This window comes from Hippopotamus amphibius, chromosome 2, assembly GCF_030028045.1.
Source record: "Hippopotamus amphibius kiboko isolate mHipAmp2 chromosome 2, mHipAmp2.hap2, whole genome shotgun sequence".
Classification (NCBI taxonomy): Eukaryota; Metazoa; Chordata; class Mammalia; order Artiodactyla; family Hippopotamidae; genus Hippopotamus; species Hippopotamus amphibius.
The window spans coordinates 140069840-140090404 of NC_080187.1; the positions used below are offsets into that span (position 1 = coordinate 140069840).

The window sequence follows — 20565 nt, forward strand, 5'->3', positions numbered from 1 at the left end:
CAATCCTGGTTCTCACATCCAAGAATGATGCTGTGTTTTCACCAGGCAATTCTGTTCTCTGGTACTAAAGACCTGGTTCTGTCTCCAGGGCTTTCCCTCTGATCTGACTCTAGGTTTGTTTAGGCCATGATGTTGCTTTGACAACAGTGCAAATGTGTTCAAGGAGGCTCAGGGTCATGTGTGAAGGTAGTGTGTGTTTGCTAAAAGCTCAACCCTCTTACTCTCTGGAACAATGAGACATGGTGGAGAAGAGTGTTTGCACAGTGGTCTCAATGCTGGCTCTCATGAGACTGGATTCAAATTGTGTCCACATTGGGTGTGTTCCTTAAAGACTCTGTACCACAGTTTCCCCATCAATAAAGCAGGGAAGATGATACCCTCCAAGGATAATTAGTGAGACTCAAACAAGGTGATGTACCCATCATGGGAACATAGTGCTAGATTTTAGTCAATCTCTATAAAGATCAACTCTCATTTTGTTATCAGCACCATTTGGGAAATACTGGGAGTTTTAGGAATTGGTCATACACAGGCATAAAGCTTGTTGTAATGGAATCCCATCTCCCAACATCTCCCTGAGCGCTGAATGATACATAGTTGTCTCCACTGTCTGTCTTCCCTCTAGAAGTTTTTTCAACAAAAGGAGTAAGTAAATAGACGAATGCGGCAGATTTGGCGCTCTGAGTTGATCCACGTGCACTTATGTGCTTTGTTTGCATTCGGGGGAATCAGGGGTTAACATCCAGGATTGCTGAGCTTTAAATGTTCTGGATTTTAGAATTCATGTCACCCTGGCATAATGAATGACTGGCTATGGACTGACAGAGATAAAGTATCACAAAGATTTAAAGAGATAGACAAAAAGATAAACATCTCGGGGCTCTGAAAGTGCACGGTAGCTTCCTCATTCCATTCAGGATTGACTGTACAATCATTTGTTCATGTCAGGATGTAAGTCAGATGCTTCCCACAGGCTTCTGATAAAAGCGGTTTACAAAGCACTTTTTCATCTATTATCTCATTTAATGCTCACCGTAGTCCTGCAGGACAGGTAAATATTTAACTCTTCTAGAGCAGCAGTTCTCAACATGAATGATTTTGTCCCAAGGGGACATTTAACAAGGTCTGGAGACATTTTTGGTTGCTGCATCTGCAGGGGGTGTGGGTGCTCCTGGCATCAAGTGGGTAGAGGCCAGGATGCAGCTAAGTATCCTACAATGCACAGGGCAGCTGCCCCCCATCCCACCTCAAGAGATAATATTCAGCCTCAAATGTCAATAGTGCCAGGCTGGGAAACTGTTCTACAGAGAAAACATTGAGGTTCAGAGAGGTTGGCTGACTTGCCCAAGATTGTGTGATGTGTACTTGACACAATGGGACTGAAATCCATCCCTTCGTGTCACTACCAGAGCATTTCAAATCTTTTATTTTTATTTTAGGGAATAAAACAGTTTTCATTTTTAAATGAAAACCTTGGCAGAGCCATTGCATGTAAACAGCTGATGGTGGAGCTGCTCTGGTGGCAGCGGGGGTCAGACACCCTCTTCCTCAGCCCCTCCCCCTAATCCCAGGGACACACAGACAGCCTGGCAACCACTACCCCCCACCCCGCCATACGCGGAGACCCAGAGAACACCAGGCCCCTGTTGGCATCCACAGACCTTCCGGATTTCCCAGAGCCGTTACATTTTTCTGAGCAGAGGAGGACAGCATCTGAGTGTGCATTTTAGGAAAAGGTGTTGGGCAGTGTAGGGGAGCAGGAGGCATGGGGGCCAAGTAGGAGGCTGCTGCTGGCACCTTCCAGGTGGTAGGGGAGGAGACTGGAAGGATCACGGGTGATAAGAGTGGAGTCAAAAGGAGGAAGCACAAGGCTCATGCTTGCTTCGGGATTTTTTCAGTGCTATGCTATTGGCTGACATCAGGCCAAAGGGCAGCAGGCCAGGAGCACAGAGGCTGAGCTCTTCGCCTTCCTCTGTACATGCTCAAGGCCTGGAGGCCTGAAGCAGCGTGGACCAATTTGCACGTGATGTTTTCCCCGCCGTGCAGATTTGTTTTCCTGCAGTCCATCTTGCTCGTCTGTACTCTGGGCAGAAGCAGGCAACGCCACCGACAGACAGGCGTCTCCGTATCCACTGACAGAAGAAGGCAGGTGGGGACATGCTCTGTCTTTCTCCTTCTGGGTATACATCCTGGCTTTATTCTTTAAGTGTTATCTTCTAATGAGTCGATGGTGGAAATGGCAAAGTGAAACCAGGAGGGACGTTATCTACAATGACCCAGAAGGGACAGTGGCTCATCTTGGGGCTTAGAAGGTACTTCTTTCCCTACCAAGAATCTGGACTCAAAAGAAAACTCTGGATGGATAGGAAAACTGGGAAATTTTAGGTCCAGGCAAAGGTGATCCTTCCTAAGGGCTTTCTTGCAGAGATGTCAAAAATAAATTACAAAAAGGAGAGTGGGAAAATCTGACATAGCTGCACCCCCACCCCCACCTGCTTTTGCACAGCCCTCTGTGATGAATGCCAAAGTGGTAGGGGTCCTGCATCCGGATCCCTGCCCTCCTACTGCTCTCCCATCTCCTTCTTCACCTGGCTTTAGCTTCCAGACTTTTTGTTATTTGCCCTCACCAAATCTGGGCTTTTCCACTTGCTCTGCTATCAAGATTTCCAGAATTTTCTGTCCTTGAATCTCGGCCTCTTGATTCCTTCCCACATTCCGGTCTCAGTACTAATGCCCCCTCCTCAAAGAGCTGCTCCCAACCACCCAATCTAGAGTAGCGACCACACGCAGTCCCTCTAGCATCATTATTTTATTTTCACTGTAGCTCTTGTCATTATGTGAAGTTACCTAATTTATATGTGTGTGTGTGTGTGTGTGCGCGCGCGCCTGTTTGGATCTGGGAGTCTCCCCAGCTCCCCCATGGAAATGCAAGCCCCTAAGAGTAGAGACTTTGTGCATCTCATTTCCTGCTGTAATACCCCCAGTGTCTATGTTGCACCAGGTACAGACTGGCATGTAGTAGTTGTCAAATGTGTTTGTTGAATGAATGAATGGTGGTGTCTGGGTTTTGCGGGGTGGGCGGTGGTTAGCTGATAATTTACTGCTTGGCCACAGCAAGATCTGGCTTTCAGGACAAGCTGTCTCTGCTATTCCCATATGCTGAGCAAACCTCTCAAGTGATCATTTCTTGCTGGGAACAAGCTCCTTTTAGAGAATTTTAAAACTAAATATTGAAAAATTAATCCTATTTCCTCAAAGCTAAGATGTCATTGACTATAAGATGCCCATTTTTGGGGGCTTTCTAGGTGGCGCAATGGTTAAGAATCCGCCTGCCAATGCAGGGCACATGGGTTCTATCCCTGCTCCAGGAAGATCCCATATGCTGCGGAGCAGCTAAGCCTGTGCACCACAACTATTGAGCCTGTGCTTTAGAGCCTGTGCACCACAACTATTGAGCCCATGTGCTGCAACTACTGAAGCCCATGCGCCTAGAGCCCGTGACCCGCAACAAGAGAAGCCACAGCAATAGGAGCCTGCGCACCACAACGAAGAGTAGCCCCCACTCACCGCAACTAAAAGAAAGCCCGCACACAGCAAAAAAGACCCAACACAGCCAATAAAATAAATAAATAAATAAACAAACAAATAAATAAATAAGTAAATAAATTTATTAAAAAAAAGATGCTCCATTTTTTATGTGCCATGAAGAGTGAAAAAATGCTGCCAGTTGTTATTGAAACACTATCATTGGTGAGAAGCCCCTTAATTCATAAAAAACACTAAGATGTGAAAAAAATATAGGCCTTAGAATTGATGAAGTACAAAGTGAGATTGATTCATCATATGGGATGCAGGGAAGTTGGGGATGGGGATGGGATCTGGAGCATGTCCCCATTAGTGGTCCTCTCCCCTGTTGCACTGCAGCCTAACACTGTGGACATGGTACTCTTGAAGGACCAGAGGAAGAGCTAGGTGAGTGGAGGAAGAGGCAGATATGGCTTCTCAGGCTTTCTTAAGAGTGGAGAAATTTCTATGGCTTGGGAATGTATTTGTGGAAAGGTATTAGAAGCTTGGTGATTAAAAAAAAAAAAAAAAAAAAAACAACCAACAGTAGTCGAGTCTAGATTTAAAACAATGTTATGTAGGATGGTTTCTTACCCTTTGCAGTCACTCTTTCTGAAGCTTAGAAAAAGCATCTTTAATTTTCAAAAGGCAGTCAATGGGAAAACAAGATTTGCTTCAAACCCAAATTTACTTTATAGCCAAGTTTACTGAAATGTATCTATTTTACAAAGAGAAAAAAATACCTGCGAGCTAATTCGATATCATTATTCTTATCTGAGCTAATGATAATGGAGTGTAATTTCCATTACTGCTGACATTAAGATTAGTTATGTTTCAGTACATATATCGCGGCTTCTCCTTTGTGAGGAGCGTCTAAGCAGCTGCAGGGGAGGCTGAGAGCTGATTCCTTCTCTCCTTCTCAGTAGCTCTGCACTCACTTCCGGGCCTGACTTCTGGGGCTGGCCTCAGGGAGGTACCGCCGGGCATCAGGAAGGCTCCGGAACATCTCCTCCAGTGACACAAAGAACCACCAACTGTTTATTTGACTCTTTAAACCTTCTTGAGTTTCCTATGAAAAATCAACTCTCACCACAATGTGGGGGCCTGGGAGCGAGCAGAGAAGACGGAGGAAGGCGATTGGCTGAAGGTGGCTGAACTAGGTTAGATTTGGCTGAAAGCGCCTCAGCTGTTCCGCTGGCTTTTCTCTCCTTTAGCCTTTCAGAAACCTTCCTCAAGAAGCTGGTTCTCCTGGTAACCATTCAAGGTCTTTATCTGAGTGCAAAACAGCGTAATCTGTACAAACCAGCATCTAGAGCTTTGGGGATAACGATGTGGGATGTCAGCTTTGGAGGCAGATGGGGGATTCCATTTGAATTCTCCATATGCCATTTATAAGCTCTCAGGACTTAAATAAGTTATTTAACTTCTCTCAGCCTCTGTGTCTTCATTTGTAAGAGGAGGCAAATAAGGCTTATCTTCAAGCATTTCCATGAGATAAATGAGATGATCACGTAAAATGATTAGCCCAGTGCTGAGCACGTAGTAAACGTTCAGTAAATAGATACTTAGTAATTGTAACTGGTGTTACAGTGGCAAAACACGCAGCTTGTCGTTCTTCTAATATGATTTAGAAGTCTTGGTAAAAGCCTGCTGTGTCCAGAAACATCTTATAAATTGAATCCCTGAAAAGACCACTGCTACAGAGGCCAGCGGATTGTTTGCTGTAGTTAAGGTCACCACTCTCTTGGGTTGTAGTGATGTCTCCAAAGGGGGATTTCTAGAGTGGGATATTATACAGTGTGAGTGCTGTGCTCCAGGAGGGTCTTTCCATGTGGGGTCCTGATGAAGAGCAGGCAGTGTTTGTGATGTAATTGCTCAGGGTTGGGGGACCCGGTGAGGAGAGGGGTTGGAAGCAAACTTTGGGGAGGAATGTTTGATAAGCCCGGCTGAGTGGTCTTCTGTTCTAGGAAGGGGTCCACTGTCCTGAAAAGGGCTAGCTGAATTGTCAGTAGTTCATATGGATGAATTTTCATGAAGTTCCTGAAACAAAAGGAAATAAAGCTATTTAGTAAAGCTATTTAATCTTCCCGGGCAAGAATTTCTTGGGATAGTAATGTCCTACTATGCTGCGTGGCTGAAGATGGTTTCTGTTCTCAGGAATGATGGGGGCCTAGAATCCTTGTATTTATTCTTACTCACATATGTTTATCAAAAGCAAGGGTGAGTTATTAAACACTTAGCAATCATCAATCAAGAGGATCTTACAGCACTAACCAGTCTTCTCAAAAAGCTTTAGTGTAATGGGACCCAACTGGGGTAAACTTTGCCAGAGAGGGGAACTCTAAAGGTCTGCATTATGGACATTGTCTGTAAGGGCTCCTGGGATAACATGAGGTATAGTCCTCAGTATGTATGTTTCAGGGTGTCTAAGGACAGATAGGCAGCTACATAAAAGGGGTGGCCATTTGGAGAGAGAAATCAATTACGTTACATGGGGATCGAAGGATTCTGGTTATAAATTTTACTTCTTCCGAAACTTTTCCTTGGGCTGCTCTCACTAGTGAAGTTTGAATGTCATCCTTATGGGGAAGGGGATTATCATTTATTGCGCACATACTTGGTTCCAGGTGCTGCACTATGCATTCATTCCTTAAAATGGACGTGTAGGGCTGATGCTGGAATTCTCTCTTTTTTAATCTTGCTTTAATATTTGCAGATGATGGAAATGTAATCCAGGTTGTCTTAGTAACTTAACCAAAGTTACACAGCTGGTAAATGGCAGAGTCAAAATGCAGATCAGCAGCTATGTGACCCTGGCCCTCCTATTCTTGTGTGAGGCTGTCCAAAGGAACCTGTTCATGTCCTGAGCGTTTGGCACTTTGTTGTCCAAAATTACAGAGGGGAAGTTGGAATAGTAAATAGATGATGCGTACCATAATGCTGATGGCAGTTATCATAGGCAACAGGTATTGCGTGCTTAGTCCATTCCAGGGATTGGGCTATCTACTTTATATGTATAATCTCATTTAATTTTCTCAACAGTTCCACAAAGAAGGGATTATTATTAGTGTAGGTCTTTTGTTTGTTTGTTTGGTTTTTTTTTTTTAGATAAAGGCTTGGTGATGAGAGCTGTGAAGTGACATGCTCAAGGTCACACAGCTAGAAAGCCGTGGAGGTCACGGCCATGTGCAAGGACTCCAGAAAGAAAGCTGACCGCTGAAGGGTCTGCCCGGCAAGGCAGTGAAGCGTACACGGGGATGGTAAAGATGGGTGTGGAGGTCTGTGCTAATTTGTGTGTCTCATTCCTAGAGCTGTGGTTGTGAAAGCATCCGGCTCCTTCCTCTGCGGCAGCTTCCCACTTTTCTTTCACTTTAAGTCATCAGTTTACCCTAAAGGGGGTGATGAAATTCTCAGATATGGGAAACAAAGGGGTGATAAAATTCTCAGCCATGGAAATTTCATCTGATTTTGCCCAATAACAATGATGTAGTGTTGGGCTGCTTGCAGATATGATAACCTGGGTCACCAAGCACTTCTCCACCAGCCTGTCACGGAGCTGGAGGGTTCCCCATGAGAAATCCAGTCTTTGAGTCTTGAAGGTGTCTGGGCTTTTCTGTTCAAAGACAAACATCTTTATAGAGGTGATCGTGATCTCAAATGCCCTGGAGGTGAGGTAGGTAATTCACTTTTGAAAGGGATGGGGTAAAGTGAATTGGTTGCTATGGCAACCAGGGGACTGCTTGTCCTGCCCCACGAGCATTTACAACATGGCATGGCCTATAGACTATGGACTTCCTGTCAAAGGTAACCTAACTTTTTCCTCTTGATTGTCAAAGTTCATTGCAGAGGATGTGGAGAATAAAAACTACGGAAAAGTCTAAATCTAGTCTAAAAAATCTAAAGCAAACCAAATCATCAATATCTTCCTCCCTTATAAGTACTATGGATACCTTGGCATATTCCCTTCCTTTTTTTGTTCTTTTTTTCCCTGAGTGTAAAAATCTGCTGCATCAGTGGGGCCTGCACTATAGAAAAACATTTGAAACTCTGTGAAGAAATACCTGGGGTAAAGATAAGGAGAGCTTGAGATCACATTTTAGACTGAGAATTAGCTACAAATAAGACTTCAGGAGGATAAAATCTGCAGAGGTAGGTAGAAATAGTAGAACATAAGAGGGTAAATTGGAGGTGAGGACAAGGATGTGGATTTGCCACTGGAAAACTGGCCAAATAAGCCCTTCAGCAGGAGGCCATCAGGGAAGAGAGCTGATGGAGACAGGGGGGCATGGAGAGCACCTTCGGATGGGGTAAGGGGTGGGGGTGAGCTGTTAAATTAAGGCCCTCAGGGACTTCCCTGGTGGTGCAGTGGTTAAGAATCCACCTGCCAAAGCAGGGGACACAGGTTCAATCCCACATGGCCTGGAGCAACTAAGCCCGTGCACCACAAGTACTGAGCCCACATGCCACAACTACTGAAGCCCATGTGCCTAGAGCCAGTGCTCTGCAACAAGAGAAGCCACTGCAGTGAGAAGCCCATGCACTGCAACAAAGAGTAGCCACAACTCGAGAAAGCCTGCGCGCAGCAACAAAGACCCAATGCAGCCAATAAATAAATAAATAAATGTATTAAAAAAAAAACTAAAGGCCCTCAGAAGTCCTCTCTGTCCATTCCACCTCATCTTCCAACTGGTTTAAGATAAACTAATCTATTTAGAGGACTGAAAAAAAAATTAAGGACGGGGAACTCTTTCTCCAAGAAAATCTTAGGAGGAAGCCGTTTACGTAAACAGAGGTAAGTACAGCTGGTCTGGGGATCCTCTCCAGCCTCCAAACCCTGAGCTCACCTAAAGCAGTGTATAAAACCCCATATCTCCTCGCTATTTGGCCCCCTGGGGAGAAGCGTGTCCTCCTCTGAATCTTCTCGAACACCTGCGAGTTGCTGATGCCAGCGACCCTCATTTCATTCTTGGGCTCCTCTCTACAGTTTGTTCAGCTTGATGAATCTCCTCTTGTCTGGCGGCTTTTAGATGCGTATGGACTTTTGCAAAACTGTCAAGCCATTCACGGAGAAAGACTGGCTGATTTAGGGTGGGGGTGGGGGAGGAGGTGTAGCTGTTTTCCATGTTAGTAAACATGATAGCTTGTTGAAGATTAAAGGGAAGTCAGGAATAAAATCATTGGGATTTGATAAGGGATTTTTCTCTCTGACAAGTAAAGATTTTTTTCCCCATTATCCCCCTCCCCCTCCCCCCAAAGTGAGAGATAAAGGTCATGTGGATAACACATTATTAGTCTCACACCCTTAAAAGAGATAAAAGACAAAAGTTCTTAACCTCCCACTGCCCACAGGGCCTCCGTGCCCTGTTTTTGCCATTCTGTCATCTTTTCAGCAGGCGATACTTTAATGCCTCCTACTTAATCCTCAATTTTCTTTTAAACATCAGATATTGGATAGGCTGGAACCTCATTTAGGCAGTAAAGAACTCCAGTGCTTTGTGGCTGGGACCAACCGAAGAGAGAAATATTTTTGATACAAAAGAATAATTCATTAAAGGAGGTAATGAAGGCGATTTAAACCTTCCACAAACACATCATGGAATGAATAAAGCTCATCGCTCTCAGTTCAGGGTCATGGCTGAATGAAATGTTGTAAAAAGTGGAAAAAAAAAACAAAAAACCAACTGCACAAATGGGTCAAAAATCTCAGTGGGGCTCAGTCAAGCCTGACAATTTAGAATTTGACAAACAAGCAGGAAAAAAAGAAGAATTCTATTAATATTATGAGAAAGCCCTTCTGGAATAAAGCACTGAATTTCCAGGTTATTTTTTTCACTAATGTGCACTTATGTGTTCTTAGGGAAGAATCTGACTTGGAGCTGAAATTTTGCTTATCCAATTACAGCTCAGGGAATCTCTCTCTCTCACATATCCGGCCAGGAGCATAGATTGTCTCATAAACCAGTGTGAACAGTGTGGATGATGGAGAAATGCAGTCATGGGAGGGCAAAGCTGCAAAATATGGGCATTTGTGCTTGAGAGTCAGCCGGTTAGAATTCTGCAGGGTACCAAGTCCACAGGGGCAGAGAGGACCAGGATCCAGAAAAGATCTCCCCATCTACTGGGTAGGCCTGAACTGGTACACATCTGTCCACCAGCCCTGCAGGCTGAGTAGTTTAACAGGAAATGTGGAGTATGTGAACTGTCGAGAGAGGTATCCTAGACCATTCTTCCATGTTTCTTCAAAGAGAATTGAAACTACATATTGGGAAAACAAAGAAATCTTCCACCCATCAGAGGGTTCTCATGGGAGGTCTCACGCAGGGTCATTTGACTAACAAAGAGTAGTCGTGGAGTGGAAGAGGGGAAGGGAACTGTAAGAGCATGCTACAATAGCTCCCTGTTAGATGTAAGGAAGCCCCATCCTCACATCCCTGCTGGGTAGATTTCCAACCTCTGTCTGGATATTTTTGGTGCCAGGTTGCTCATTACCACACAGAGTCCAGCCTCTTGTTGGGTAGCTTTGACTCTGAGGAGTTCATTTCCTGGACGGAGCCAACCCCTTGATGATCTATAAACTGCTTCCATTCTTTTTAGGGAAAACACTCAATGCATCTGTTACACATGACAGCCTTCCTGACATATCTCTCACTAAGGGTCCTCTCCTTTCCAACCTAAGCCTTATGGGTTGCTCAACCCAAATGACAATATTCCAAGTCCACTGAGATTTAGGAAAGAGGAATGGAAATCTGGTGGATTCCCCCCCACCTCCTTTCTTCTCTCTCCCCCACATACTATTATTTTTTTTCTGAACTATTTGAGAATAAGTTATAGACATTCACAATTGTGCATTTCCTAAAAACAAGAATATTCACTTGCATAAGCATAGTTTATCAAAATCTAACAATAAATATTTATGAAATACTGTGGGTTAATCTAAACACCTTATTCAGATTTTACCAATTGCCTCGCTAATGCATTATGTAGCAAAAAAAAAAAAAAAAAAATTGTTTTCTGGTCCAGGATCTAAACGATAATTATATATTGTACTTAATGTGTTATGTCTTTTTAGTCTCCATTAGCTCAATTCCTCAGTCTTTTTTTTTTCTTTCTTTGCCTTTTATGCGTGACATTTGAGAAAAGTAGAGATCAGATATTTTTCAGCATATCCCTTGTTTTGGATTTGCTGGTTTTCCTCTGGCTACACTCGGGTTATGCATGTTGGGTCAGGAACACCCTAGAAATGATGCTAAAGTGATGCTGTGTCTTTACCAGGACATCTTATCTGCTGCTGTTGACTGTGGTCACTTGATTAAGGTGATATCTGCCAGTTTTCTCCCCTGGAAAGTTCTCATTCTCTGTATAATTAATTGGTATCTCGTGGGAGGTACCCTGGGACACGCTCAGGCAGGTGTGGCCAGGAGAGCCTGTGACTGATGTTGCCTTTTCCCGTTGGTTTCAGAGTCTAACAGTCGCAGGGCAGTGAACAGAGGCTACGTTGCCAGCTTGCTGAGACTGCATCAGGACTGGCACAGCCATGACCCTGCCAATTCCTACGTGCTGATCCGCCGGGCGCTTCTGCTCTGCCTCAAGCATGTTACCAACCTCCGATCCGGCAGGGAGGCCTTCCTGGCGGCTCAGGGCATGGAGATCCTTTTTAGTACCACACAGGTAATCAGCATGGGGATTCCCTCTGCAGTCGGATGACATCTGGATGATTCCTGAAGGCCCTTGTTTAGGTCTCACCCTCAACAGAGCTGGGAAACCTCAATACATTTCTTGCTGCCTGCTCTGGGAAGATGCTCTGGACTCAAATTCGCATCCCGTCACTCAGAGACTGATTGATTCATTTATTCATTGATTCATACATAGTCGTTGGGCACACACTGGGTGGTGCAGTGATTAAGACTGCTGATTTTAAAGCTAGAGAACCTGGCTTCAGACCTCAGCTCTAGCACCTACAGCTGTGCAACTTAGGAAAAGTCACCCAACTCCTCTGGGCCTCAAGTTTCTTCTTCTTAAAAAAATGTAAATGATAAAATCTAGTTTTTTGTGTGGCCTGAATAAGTTAACATAGACATGTCTTGGGCTTAGCAGGATGCTTGCCATGACTTAACTGCTTTATGAGTGCGAGCGGTTATTGGAATAATAATTAGTTATTGGGACCTAATGGTGAATGTGATAGACAAGACCCCTGATCTTTTGAGGCAAGCATTCCAGCAGAGAGTCAGACACTAAGGAAGCAAAGAATTCAGTCTGGAAGATAATTTCATATTGCTCTGTGAAATCAATAGAGGACGGGCATAGGTCTGCAGTGACACCTGCATATGCGGGGAGAAGGCCTTCTCTTAGAGGGGTCAAGTCTTCTCTAAGCAGGTGACACCTAAGCTGAGACCTGAATTATTGAAGGAGCCAGTCATGCCAAGTTTAAGAGGAAGAGCATCCCAGGCAAAGGGAGTAGCACCTACAAGGGCTGTCACTTATTTGTGCCCCAGTGGACTATGGGTCTAGGGTTTCCCAGATTTCAACCAAATAACAAATTCCTTAATTTCACTTGATTAGGGCTAATTTAAACAGTCTCGTGGGAGGCTACCTATACGTTTTCCTTGGATGATGTGAGCATCTCCCTAACAACCATCATCTGCTCACCCACCCGCTGCTGGGGCCAAAGCAGCCGTGTTTCACACAAACTGTGTTCCTTGCTGTCTTTGTATTAGTCAGTCTCTGCACTCCCTTCATTGGTCTCATTGCTTCTTTCTGGACATCCTCCAATTTCTCTCTACCTGAGTGCATCCAAGGTAATGAAGCAGTCAATAAGAGTGCCGTTTTCCAACCATGGTATCTGTAGACTCGAACCATTTTTTTTAAAAAAGCTTTTTTCCCTCCTCTAAACAATAACACAATATTGTGCTGCAAACCAATATCTAATTTTCTGTCTGCTATCAGCTCTGGGCTTCTCTCCATCATTACAGCTTTCAGAGATTCTCGGTCATGAAATAGCTACCGTTTCCATTCTATTCCTCCGGATGAGGAAGGACTTTGCATTTCTGCAAGCTTCACGGTACTTTGTAAGCTTGTGTTCCCCCAGTCTCGAATCTCTCCCAGACCTTGTGAAATTCCCCCCTGCATTGCTGACGCCTAACCACCCCGCACCCCCCGAATTCTGGCTCGTGGGCTGCAGCCAGGTCCTCTGCCCCCTCGCCTCTGTATTATTGACTGTTTCTCTGATCTGTGTTAAAAAAAAAAAAAAAAAAAAAAAACAATTGAAAGAGTAATAAAGGGAGAAGGTGGCGATCTCAGAGGAACAGGTCTACGACAAGAAGAGGGTGGAGAAAACACCAAGTAAAGCCCAGGCGTGACAGGGGCTGTGAGCCCAGAAGCAGGCTTTTAGAAGCAGTTCCTCAGCAGATCGATAAAGACCTCAGCTGCTCAATTAAGCAAATTTACAACGAGCTCCCAGCTTCCAATTACTGTTGGGAATGGAAGCAGGATGTGAGCAGAGGCAGAATCTGCGCTTGGTGGCCAGGTTTCTCCTGCCTGAAGAGCCTCCCAGCACCTGGGCTGAGTGCTTTGAGCACAGATGCCTGTGCAGCTGCACTGGAGTTGGAGCTGCCCATCCATCCCCTCCCCTCTGCTGCCAGAGAAGGCGCTTGAGTCACAGGATGGCCAACTGGGGAACCTCGGATCTAGGGATGTCATTTCAGTAGCTCTAGCAAATCATGCTGGTTCTGGTGCTGCTGCTGCAGCTGATGGTGATGACAATGAAAATGAAGGAGAAGAAGAAGAAAATGAAGGAGGAGGAGGAAGAGGAAGAGGGGATGAGATTTGTATCGAACGCTTGCTATGGCCGAGGGCTGGCATAGCAATTTATGCTGACTTTCTGATTTCAACATTTTAAAGGATTTGAAACTGATGGTCTTACTCAAGAGTCCATGCTTCTGTCCGCTGCACCAGGGATTCTCTATGTTAAGTGTAATTAAAGGCACCTACATGACTGCGAGGGCCCCATCCTCAGAGTTTCTGATTCAGTAGGTCTGGGATGGAGCTGGAGAATTTGTGTTTCTAACAAATTCCTAAATGGTACTGATGCTGCTGATGTGGGGATCACACTTTGAAAACCACTGTCCTGTACTATTTTTATCAGTGTTTGTGATGTAATTGCAAGCCTACTGGGCATGAGAGTAACTGGGAAAGAACTGTTTTTGAATCCTTTCCACACCCTTTGCCCATCGTAAGTTCTCTGCCTTCCTGTTGAGGCCGCTGCTTGCTGTGTTTCTCTCTCAATAGCCCCACCTCTTTTTTTTCCTGGGTCTCACATCCTTGCATAGATCCTCTGAGCATCCTTGAAACGTTCAGAGGATCAGATTGTCCATAATGCATTGAGGTTGTTGTGTAATGGGATCTTGTTGGAGCTTTGTATGAGGAAGGAGAAAGAAGGCCAACAATTTGGATATAAGGTTAAAAAAGAACCCCTGCAAGGATGCCCTGAAATAATTTGAGATAGTTGCCAATTTGGAGAAATGGGTAATTGCAGATGGAACAAACTTGTAAGAAATAATCAGGTAAAAGGGCCACTCTCTGGAGCTAGAACAGCTTCAGAGACCTAACACATTGCTAAGATTGGTGGTTTTCAAACTTGATCATGTGTCACAATCACCTAAAGGGCTTGTTAATACGCAGATAGCTGGACCCCATTCCTAGAGTTTCTAATTATGAGATCTGAGTTGAGGTACAATATTCTGCATTTCTCACGAGTACTCAGGTGATGTAAGTGCTGCTGGTCTGCGACCCTCACTTTAAGAACCACTAGAATGAGCTATGATAGCCTTTTAAAAACTTGCAGCTACTGTCATATGCTCAGAAAGCGTGGCCACGTCTTAATTCATCAGGACCCAGTTTGTCCATAGGACTGATTACTGCAGCACTGTGGATCTACGGAAGGAAGGGCTGACTCCTTAAAGGGAATGTTACCCACTTGGGGTCAGGAGCTCCACACTCTGGAGGACAGAGTGATTGGAGATCATTTGCTGTTTATTTAGTAAATGTTTCCCGAGCTCCTGTTTTGTGAAAGGTACTAGAGTTAGGTGGGGAGTTCAAAGAGGAAGGTGATTGGAGTTCCCATTCTGCTCAGGAAACCTACTGTCTACAGGGGAAATCAGGATCACTGCAGTATAGGCAGCAGGTGGGATGCCAGAATGGAACTGGCAAAGCCACGCAGAGGAAGGAGAGCCCCGCGTGGTCTTGGCTGACCAGAGGAGGCTTCGAGAAGGAAGTCATTGATATTTCAGTCAAGGCAGACCACCTTGAAATACTGGGTTTGTGCACAGAAGTGCAAGGAGTTAGCAAGGAGGTACAGATGAGAGAGGAAAACAGTGTACAGCTCGTGGGACCACCAAGACATTTGGGGGGAATCAGGCAGGAAGGAAAGACCTGGGCAAGAATGAACCAGTAGGTCCCAAACCAAGGTGTTTCCATCTAAGACAGTCCTAAGCTGAAGCAACACCACATCTGTTTTGGACCTTAGAATTTGCCCATCTCTGTTCAAAGAGTTTCTGGAGAGAGAGGGAAGAGAGGGGCCAGTCTAAGGCTGGCTTGGAAGAGCGACCCTCTGAGCTGAGATCTGAATGACAAGAAAGAACCAGTGATGTGAAGGTCTGATGTGAGGGCTCCAGGGAGAGGATAAAAAGGCAAACGTGAAGGCCCTTAGATGATGGGGTCGGGGTAGGGGCAGAAGCATGGGGAGGAAGAGTGGTGAGAAATGAGGTGAAGTTGGAGACGGGACCAGAGTGTCCAGAGCATCCTGAACCATGGTAAGGAATCTGAGTTTTGTTCCATCAGATTTTAAGCAGGTACAAAGAAAGGGGAAGACAGATTTGGAGAGTTTTGGAAGACTGGATCATATAGAGTTTCTAGATCATGAAAAGGAATTTAGATTTTATTTCTTTTAGGTTTGAAGCAGGGGAGTGACGTAATATGATTTATGATTTTTATTTTTTTAATTAAAAATTAAAAATTTTAATTGTGGCCAAATTCATATAACATACAATTGACCACCTTAGCCATTTTTCAGTGTACAGTTCAGTAGTGTTAAGTACCTTCATACTCTTGTATAACCAATCTCCAAAACTCTTTTCATCTTGCAAAACAGCAACTCTACCGCCAATTCAAACTGATTTATGCTTTTCAAGGATCATTCTGGCTGCCTGTTGGAAAGGAGAGTATCCAGGGGCAGAAGGGGAGGAGGCAGAGTTAGGGGGGCAAGGGGAGGAGTCAGACCATGGGAGTCGAGGCAGGAGATGCTGACGGCTTTGGCGAGTGAGCAGCAGAGCTTAAACCCAGGACTCCTGTTTCTTCCTCAGGCTCCTCTTCCACTAGAATGTCTCATTTTGTTACCGTGAGGATTATTACTGGGACTCTGCCCTGAGTTAGCAGCGGTCCCCTAAGATCTTCCTTTCAGATTCTTATGAGATTTTATGAACCTATTGATGCCTCCTGGCATCCTACTAGCTAATGCTTACCGTGTGCCCACTATTAGGCACTCACCTTACCTATAACTCACTTAATTCAGACACATGAGAGAGGTTCTGGTATGATCTCTTTACAGATAAGGAAGCTGCAGCACAGAGAGGCGTAGTAATTTGCCAGGGTTGTACAGTAGCTCGTAATCGTCATCCCAGGATTTGAATTCAGGTAGTCTTGCTCTGGGATCTGAGCTGCGTGCTCTACCCTATCTTGCTTATGTATCATGAAAGTAGAGTATTTGTCATCCCAACGCTAATGCGAAGATGTTAAACGTGAATTGAATATATTAAGCACTCATGTATTTTATCATCTTTTACAAGTAGCAGGTGGATTACTGGGAGTGGTGGGAAGAGTGAGCCTACAAATCTCACCTTTGCCCTCAGTTCTGAGACGTTTGTCCACAGGGATCCTATTTCTTGGAGTCTCGTCAGTTTGTGATACATGGCACAGCTGCTGACCCTGCACTTGCAGGAGCCTGAGAATGAGTGCCTTCTTAAATTTTGTGTCCTCGGCACCTCCTTGCCTCACATTAGTCCTGGTCCTGATCCATTAACACTAGGAAAAAGTTGGTGAAGGATCTAGGCATTTCTATTAACTTGGACCCAAGGATGATTTTTGAATTCAGAAATGTTTTCCCCAGAGTAGAGAAGACACCAAGTATAATGTTATCCCTAATGCCTAGGTTTCTGTGGGTACTAACAGTGCCTTCATTCCCCCAAATTCAGCTCATGGTGTGGCCCAATCCAACAGGACACTTGGACTTGACTCCATCCTTTCACTTGCTTTTCACCTGCACCATCCCACGCCAAGTAAAACATTATCACTGTAACCATCATTAGCTACAGTACCAATGACAACCGTAGACCTGGCTACCAAAATGCAGGCAGTTTTGATCAAGTTCCCTGACTTGGACTTGGCTCTCCATCTGCTAAGGTTGAAGCTCAGAGCATTACATTTGATCAGCCACCTACCTCACCATTCTTCATCCTCCGTACTCAGTTCTCTTTTTCCAATACTCATACTTTTCATTAAGCACTTGAAACTATTTGACCAGTCCCAGCGATGAAATAGCCTCAACTAATTTATTTTCCATGGAGAATGTTTCCTGCTCTTGGTTCAGGATACCTGATTGGTGTTATTTGCTCTTGGTTCAGGATACCTGATTGGTTCAGGATACCTGATTGGTGTTATTTGGGTACACGGAAGGGGAGATAGCGTTCTCGATTGTATTAAGAAATTTCTGTTTTGAAAGTTGGCTTACTTTTATTTTACTTTGGAGTCATTTGGGTAGCTTGAATTCATGGCTTAAATTTTATTAAATGTTTTCCCTCCATATTCTTTCCTGTGGAGCTACCTGTCGTGTGGGCCTGAAGGTACCATGCATGGCATCATTGTAGACAGTCATTGCCCCGTGGCATGTTCTAAGCAACCTGCACATCTCCTGCTGTGACTTATTGGCCTCAAAGGAAACCGCTTAGGAATATCAAACGGAAGGCTTACAGTAGTCAATTTTCTGTACCAAGTCAGTAGACAAAACATTTACTAACAGACTGAAGAAAATGGTCATATTTTTGCCAAAGAGATACTGACTACTCCCAACTCTCTCTCTCTCAATTTGGTAAACTTGTTCTTACATTTTTCATGGTGTCTGAAAAGAAGGGTCTTGTCATGTTCCATCAGTATCAAAATGTTACATTTGCAAACCCAATTTTTCTTTGCTTTGTGTAGGTACCAAGGGGGATCAACACTGTGGGCTTCAAGAAGAAGCATGTTATTTAATTTAGGTACCTGGGATTCTCTTCGTCTTTCTTCTGATTTCATATTTTATTTTTTTCCTGGATATTTTTCTCTTCAGATAATGGCTGAAAGAGAAAAGTAACACTTCCATCAATTCAGCCACTCATTCTCTAATTTAGGCAATAATTCACAATGACACATGGATGGTTGAAGGAAGATGCCATTACCTCCTCTTCCCTGAGCTATTCTGGACAGTGTCTTACCTTAGGTGCAGCATCCCTTGAAAGTCTTTAAAGTCTATTTTCAGACTAAATTCATTCCAAGAATATATGAGCTGTAAAAGAGAAATAAAAATGCAGATTAAACACTGGACCAGAGCAGATTCTGCATTTGACAAAATTCTACATTAGAATGTTCAGATTAGATGTTCTACATTAAGGATATTTACTGTACATTTAGGCTATGTGTAACCCACTACCCCAAATACCATGATAGCAAAGGGACTTCACACAAGGCGCCCATATCTGATATAATCTTCTCTCTGTTCAGAACTGCCTGGATGACAAAAGTCTGGAGCCTGTCATCTCCCTTGTGCTTCAGATCCTGAGGCAATGCTACCCTAAGAGTCCACTTCCCTTGGTCACAGCCAGCAGTGCTTATTCCTTCCCAGTCCCTGGGAGCATCACCTCTGAACCTCCACGTGTCCTAACTGAAGGTAAAGTGTGTGGGTAATTCTTCTGCACTGAGTTTGCTCACAGTTATGAGCTTTATGATGAATTTTTGATTTGGATAATATTTCAGAGGAATGTGGATGAAAGAATCTGTTTTTTTTTTTTAACAGATCAACCATGATTACTAATAAGCTAATTAGACACATGTATGAAAAAGCAAGGTTTTCATAATATCAAGCTCATTAATTTTGTCCTTAATTGTTAACTGTTGCCACTTTGCCTGGTAGCTATGGAATGCCTATATAGTCATCTCAAGCTGATTAAAAAAAAAAAATCTATTCCCAACCCCATGATGAAGTCCCTCCACCATAGAGACTGATTCTGGAATTAATTTGCCCTAAGGATGAAACTGAAATCAAACTTTTGCTGCTTTGCCACCCTACGTTAGTCCTTTTAGAATACTTGAAAGTATGATTATCCAATCTCCAAGAAGATTTTGTCGTCAGAAGATTCTAGTACTTTTCAACCTCGTCGTCCTTCCAGGGAACAGATTTTCCGTAGGCATCATCTTGTCACAATGACACTGGGTGCTTTCTCTGGACTTTTGTTTTAAATAAGTTCCTTCGTATTAAAATTAGGGACTCAATCAAAGTGCTGTCTACATTACAACAGCTTTGGCATGTACGTGATCACTAAACTCTGGCAATGTTAGTTGCATGAATACTTCTACATCGGGTGGAGGAAGCCAGAATGGTATTCATGTGTCATTTTATTCTGTACTCATTTTGCATTCAGTGTGGGACAGCAGTTTAGACTTCACAATATAGTGCCCTCATGTGCCTATGTGCACACAATTTACACATGCAATAAGTGTTAGTGTGTGTTGGGACCTTGTGCACTTAATAATAGCCCCTTACTTCTGAGAAGAAGTACTAACCATTGTGTGGCGAGAATCCCAATCCAAGGCAAAGGGGACGCCTCATCCATTTTACCTCTTTTTTTTTTTTTTCCCACTCAGAAGATTTTGAAGATGATGGTGAGGAAGAAGAGGACAAAGACTCAGATTCCGAAGATGTGAAAGAGGAAGTACGTGTACTAGCCCTTGCTTCTAATGATCTCCACATTCGCACTTCTACAAAGGCAAACGCCCCTTTCTATGTTCAGCTAAGCCCAGGATAGATTTAAAGAACATACCTTTGTGCTTCCACTCCGGGGCCAGGCAGATACTGATGCTCAGTAAATGATGGCTACTGTTATTGATTTCCAAGGTGTCATGCTCATCTTGGTAGGTCCTGTACAATCTCATTGTCAAGACAGAGTCTATCTATTATTAAGGCACTAATATTCCATCAGGATGAGTGCGAGGTAGACACTTAGGGTTGGTATATTTAATAAGTGTGGATGATATTCAGGCAAAGAGACCATGGAAAGATTTTCTAGGAAACTTTTTCTAGTAGATCTCCCCTATCTTTGTAAGTCACTCTTCTTACGTAACCAACCTACGCACAGGACCACTGCGTTGTACAATTCCATTTACCTTGGAGTTTGCGTGAACTGTGCTCCCTTGGGTTGCACACCCTGGAGTGCAGGGAAGTGGTGCCTTTTGGTATCTATTGATAATAACATGCTATAAAGTGGAGGTCAGCAAACGTTCCATGAGAAGGCAGATAGTCATCACTCTAGGCTTTGTGGACTATAAAGTTTCTCTCACAATGACTCAACTTTGCTGTTGTAACACAAAAGCAACTGTAGACAATGTGTAAACAGTAGGGCATGACTGTGTGCCACAAAACACAGACAGTGGAGCATAGTTTACTGACTGCATTTCTAGAAAAGGGCTTCTAAACCTTGGGACTACTGGCACTTTGGCAGGATAATTCTTTGTTGTGGGGGGTTGTCCTGTACATTGTAGGATGTTTAGCGTCATCCCTGACCTCAATCCACAAGACGCTGGTGACATCCATCCCTTTGCCCCGCAGTCATGAACCAAAACTGTCTCTAGGGCTTGCCAAATATCCCTGGGGGACAAAATCACCTGTGGTTGAGAACCTCTGCTCTAGAATAATGATAATTT

The 20565-nt window shown here is 44.0% G+C and overlaps 1 protein-coding gene across 1 annotated transcript in view; it reads left to right on the top strand.

Annotated features, from left to right (window-relative positions):
• The window catches only part of AGBL1 (AGBL carboxypeptidase 1), a 746106-nt gene that overhangs the window by 125776 nt on the left and 599765 nt on the right, over positions 1-20565 (top strand). Inside the window, exons 7-9 of the mRNA XM_057720719.1 lie at positions 11024-11232; positions 18370-18535; positions 19510-19577. Coding sequence (XP_057576702.1) covers positions 11024-11232; positions 18370-18535; positions 19510-19577 — 443 coding nt within the window. The remainder of the gene's footprint in view (positions 1-11023; positions 11233-18369; positions 18536-19509; positions 19578-20565) is intronic.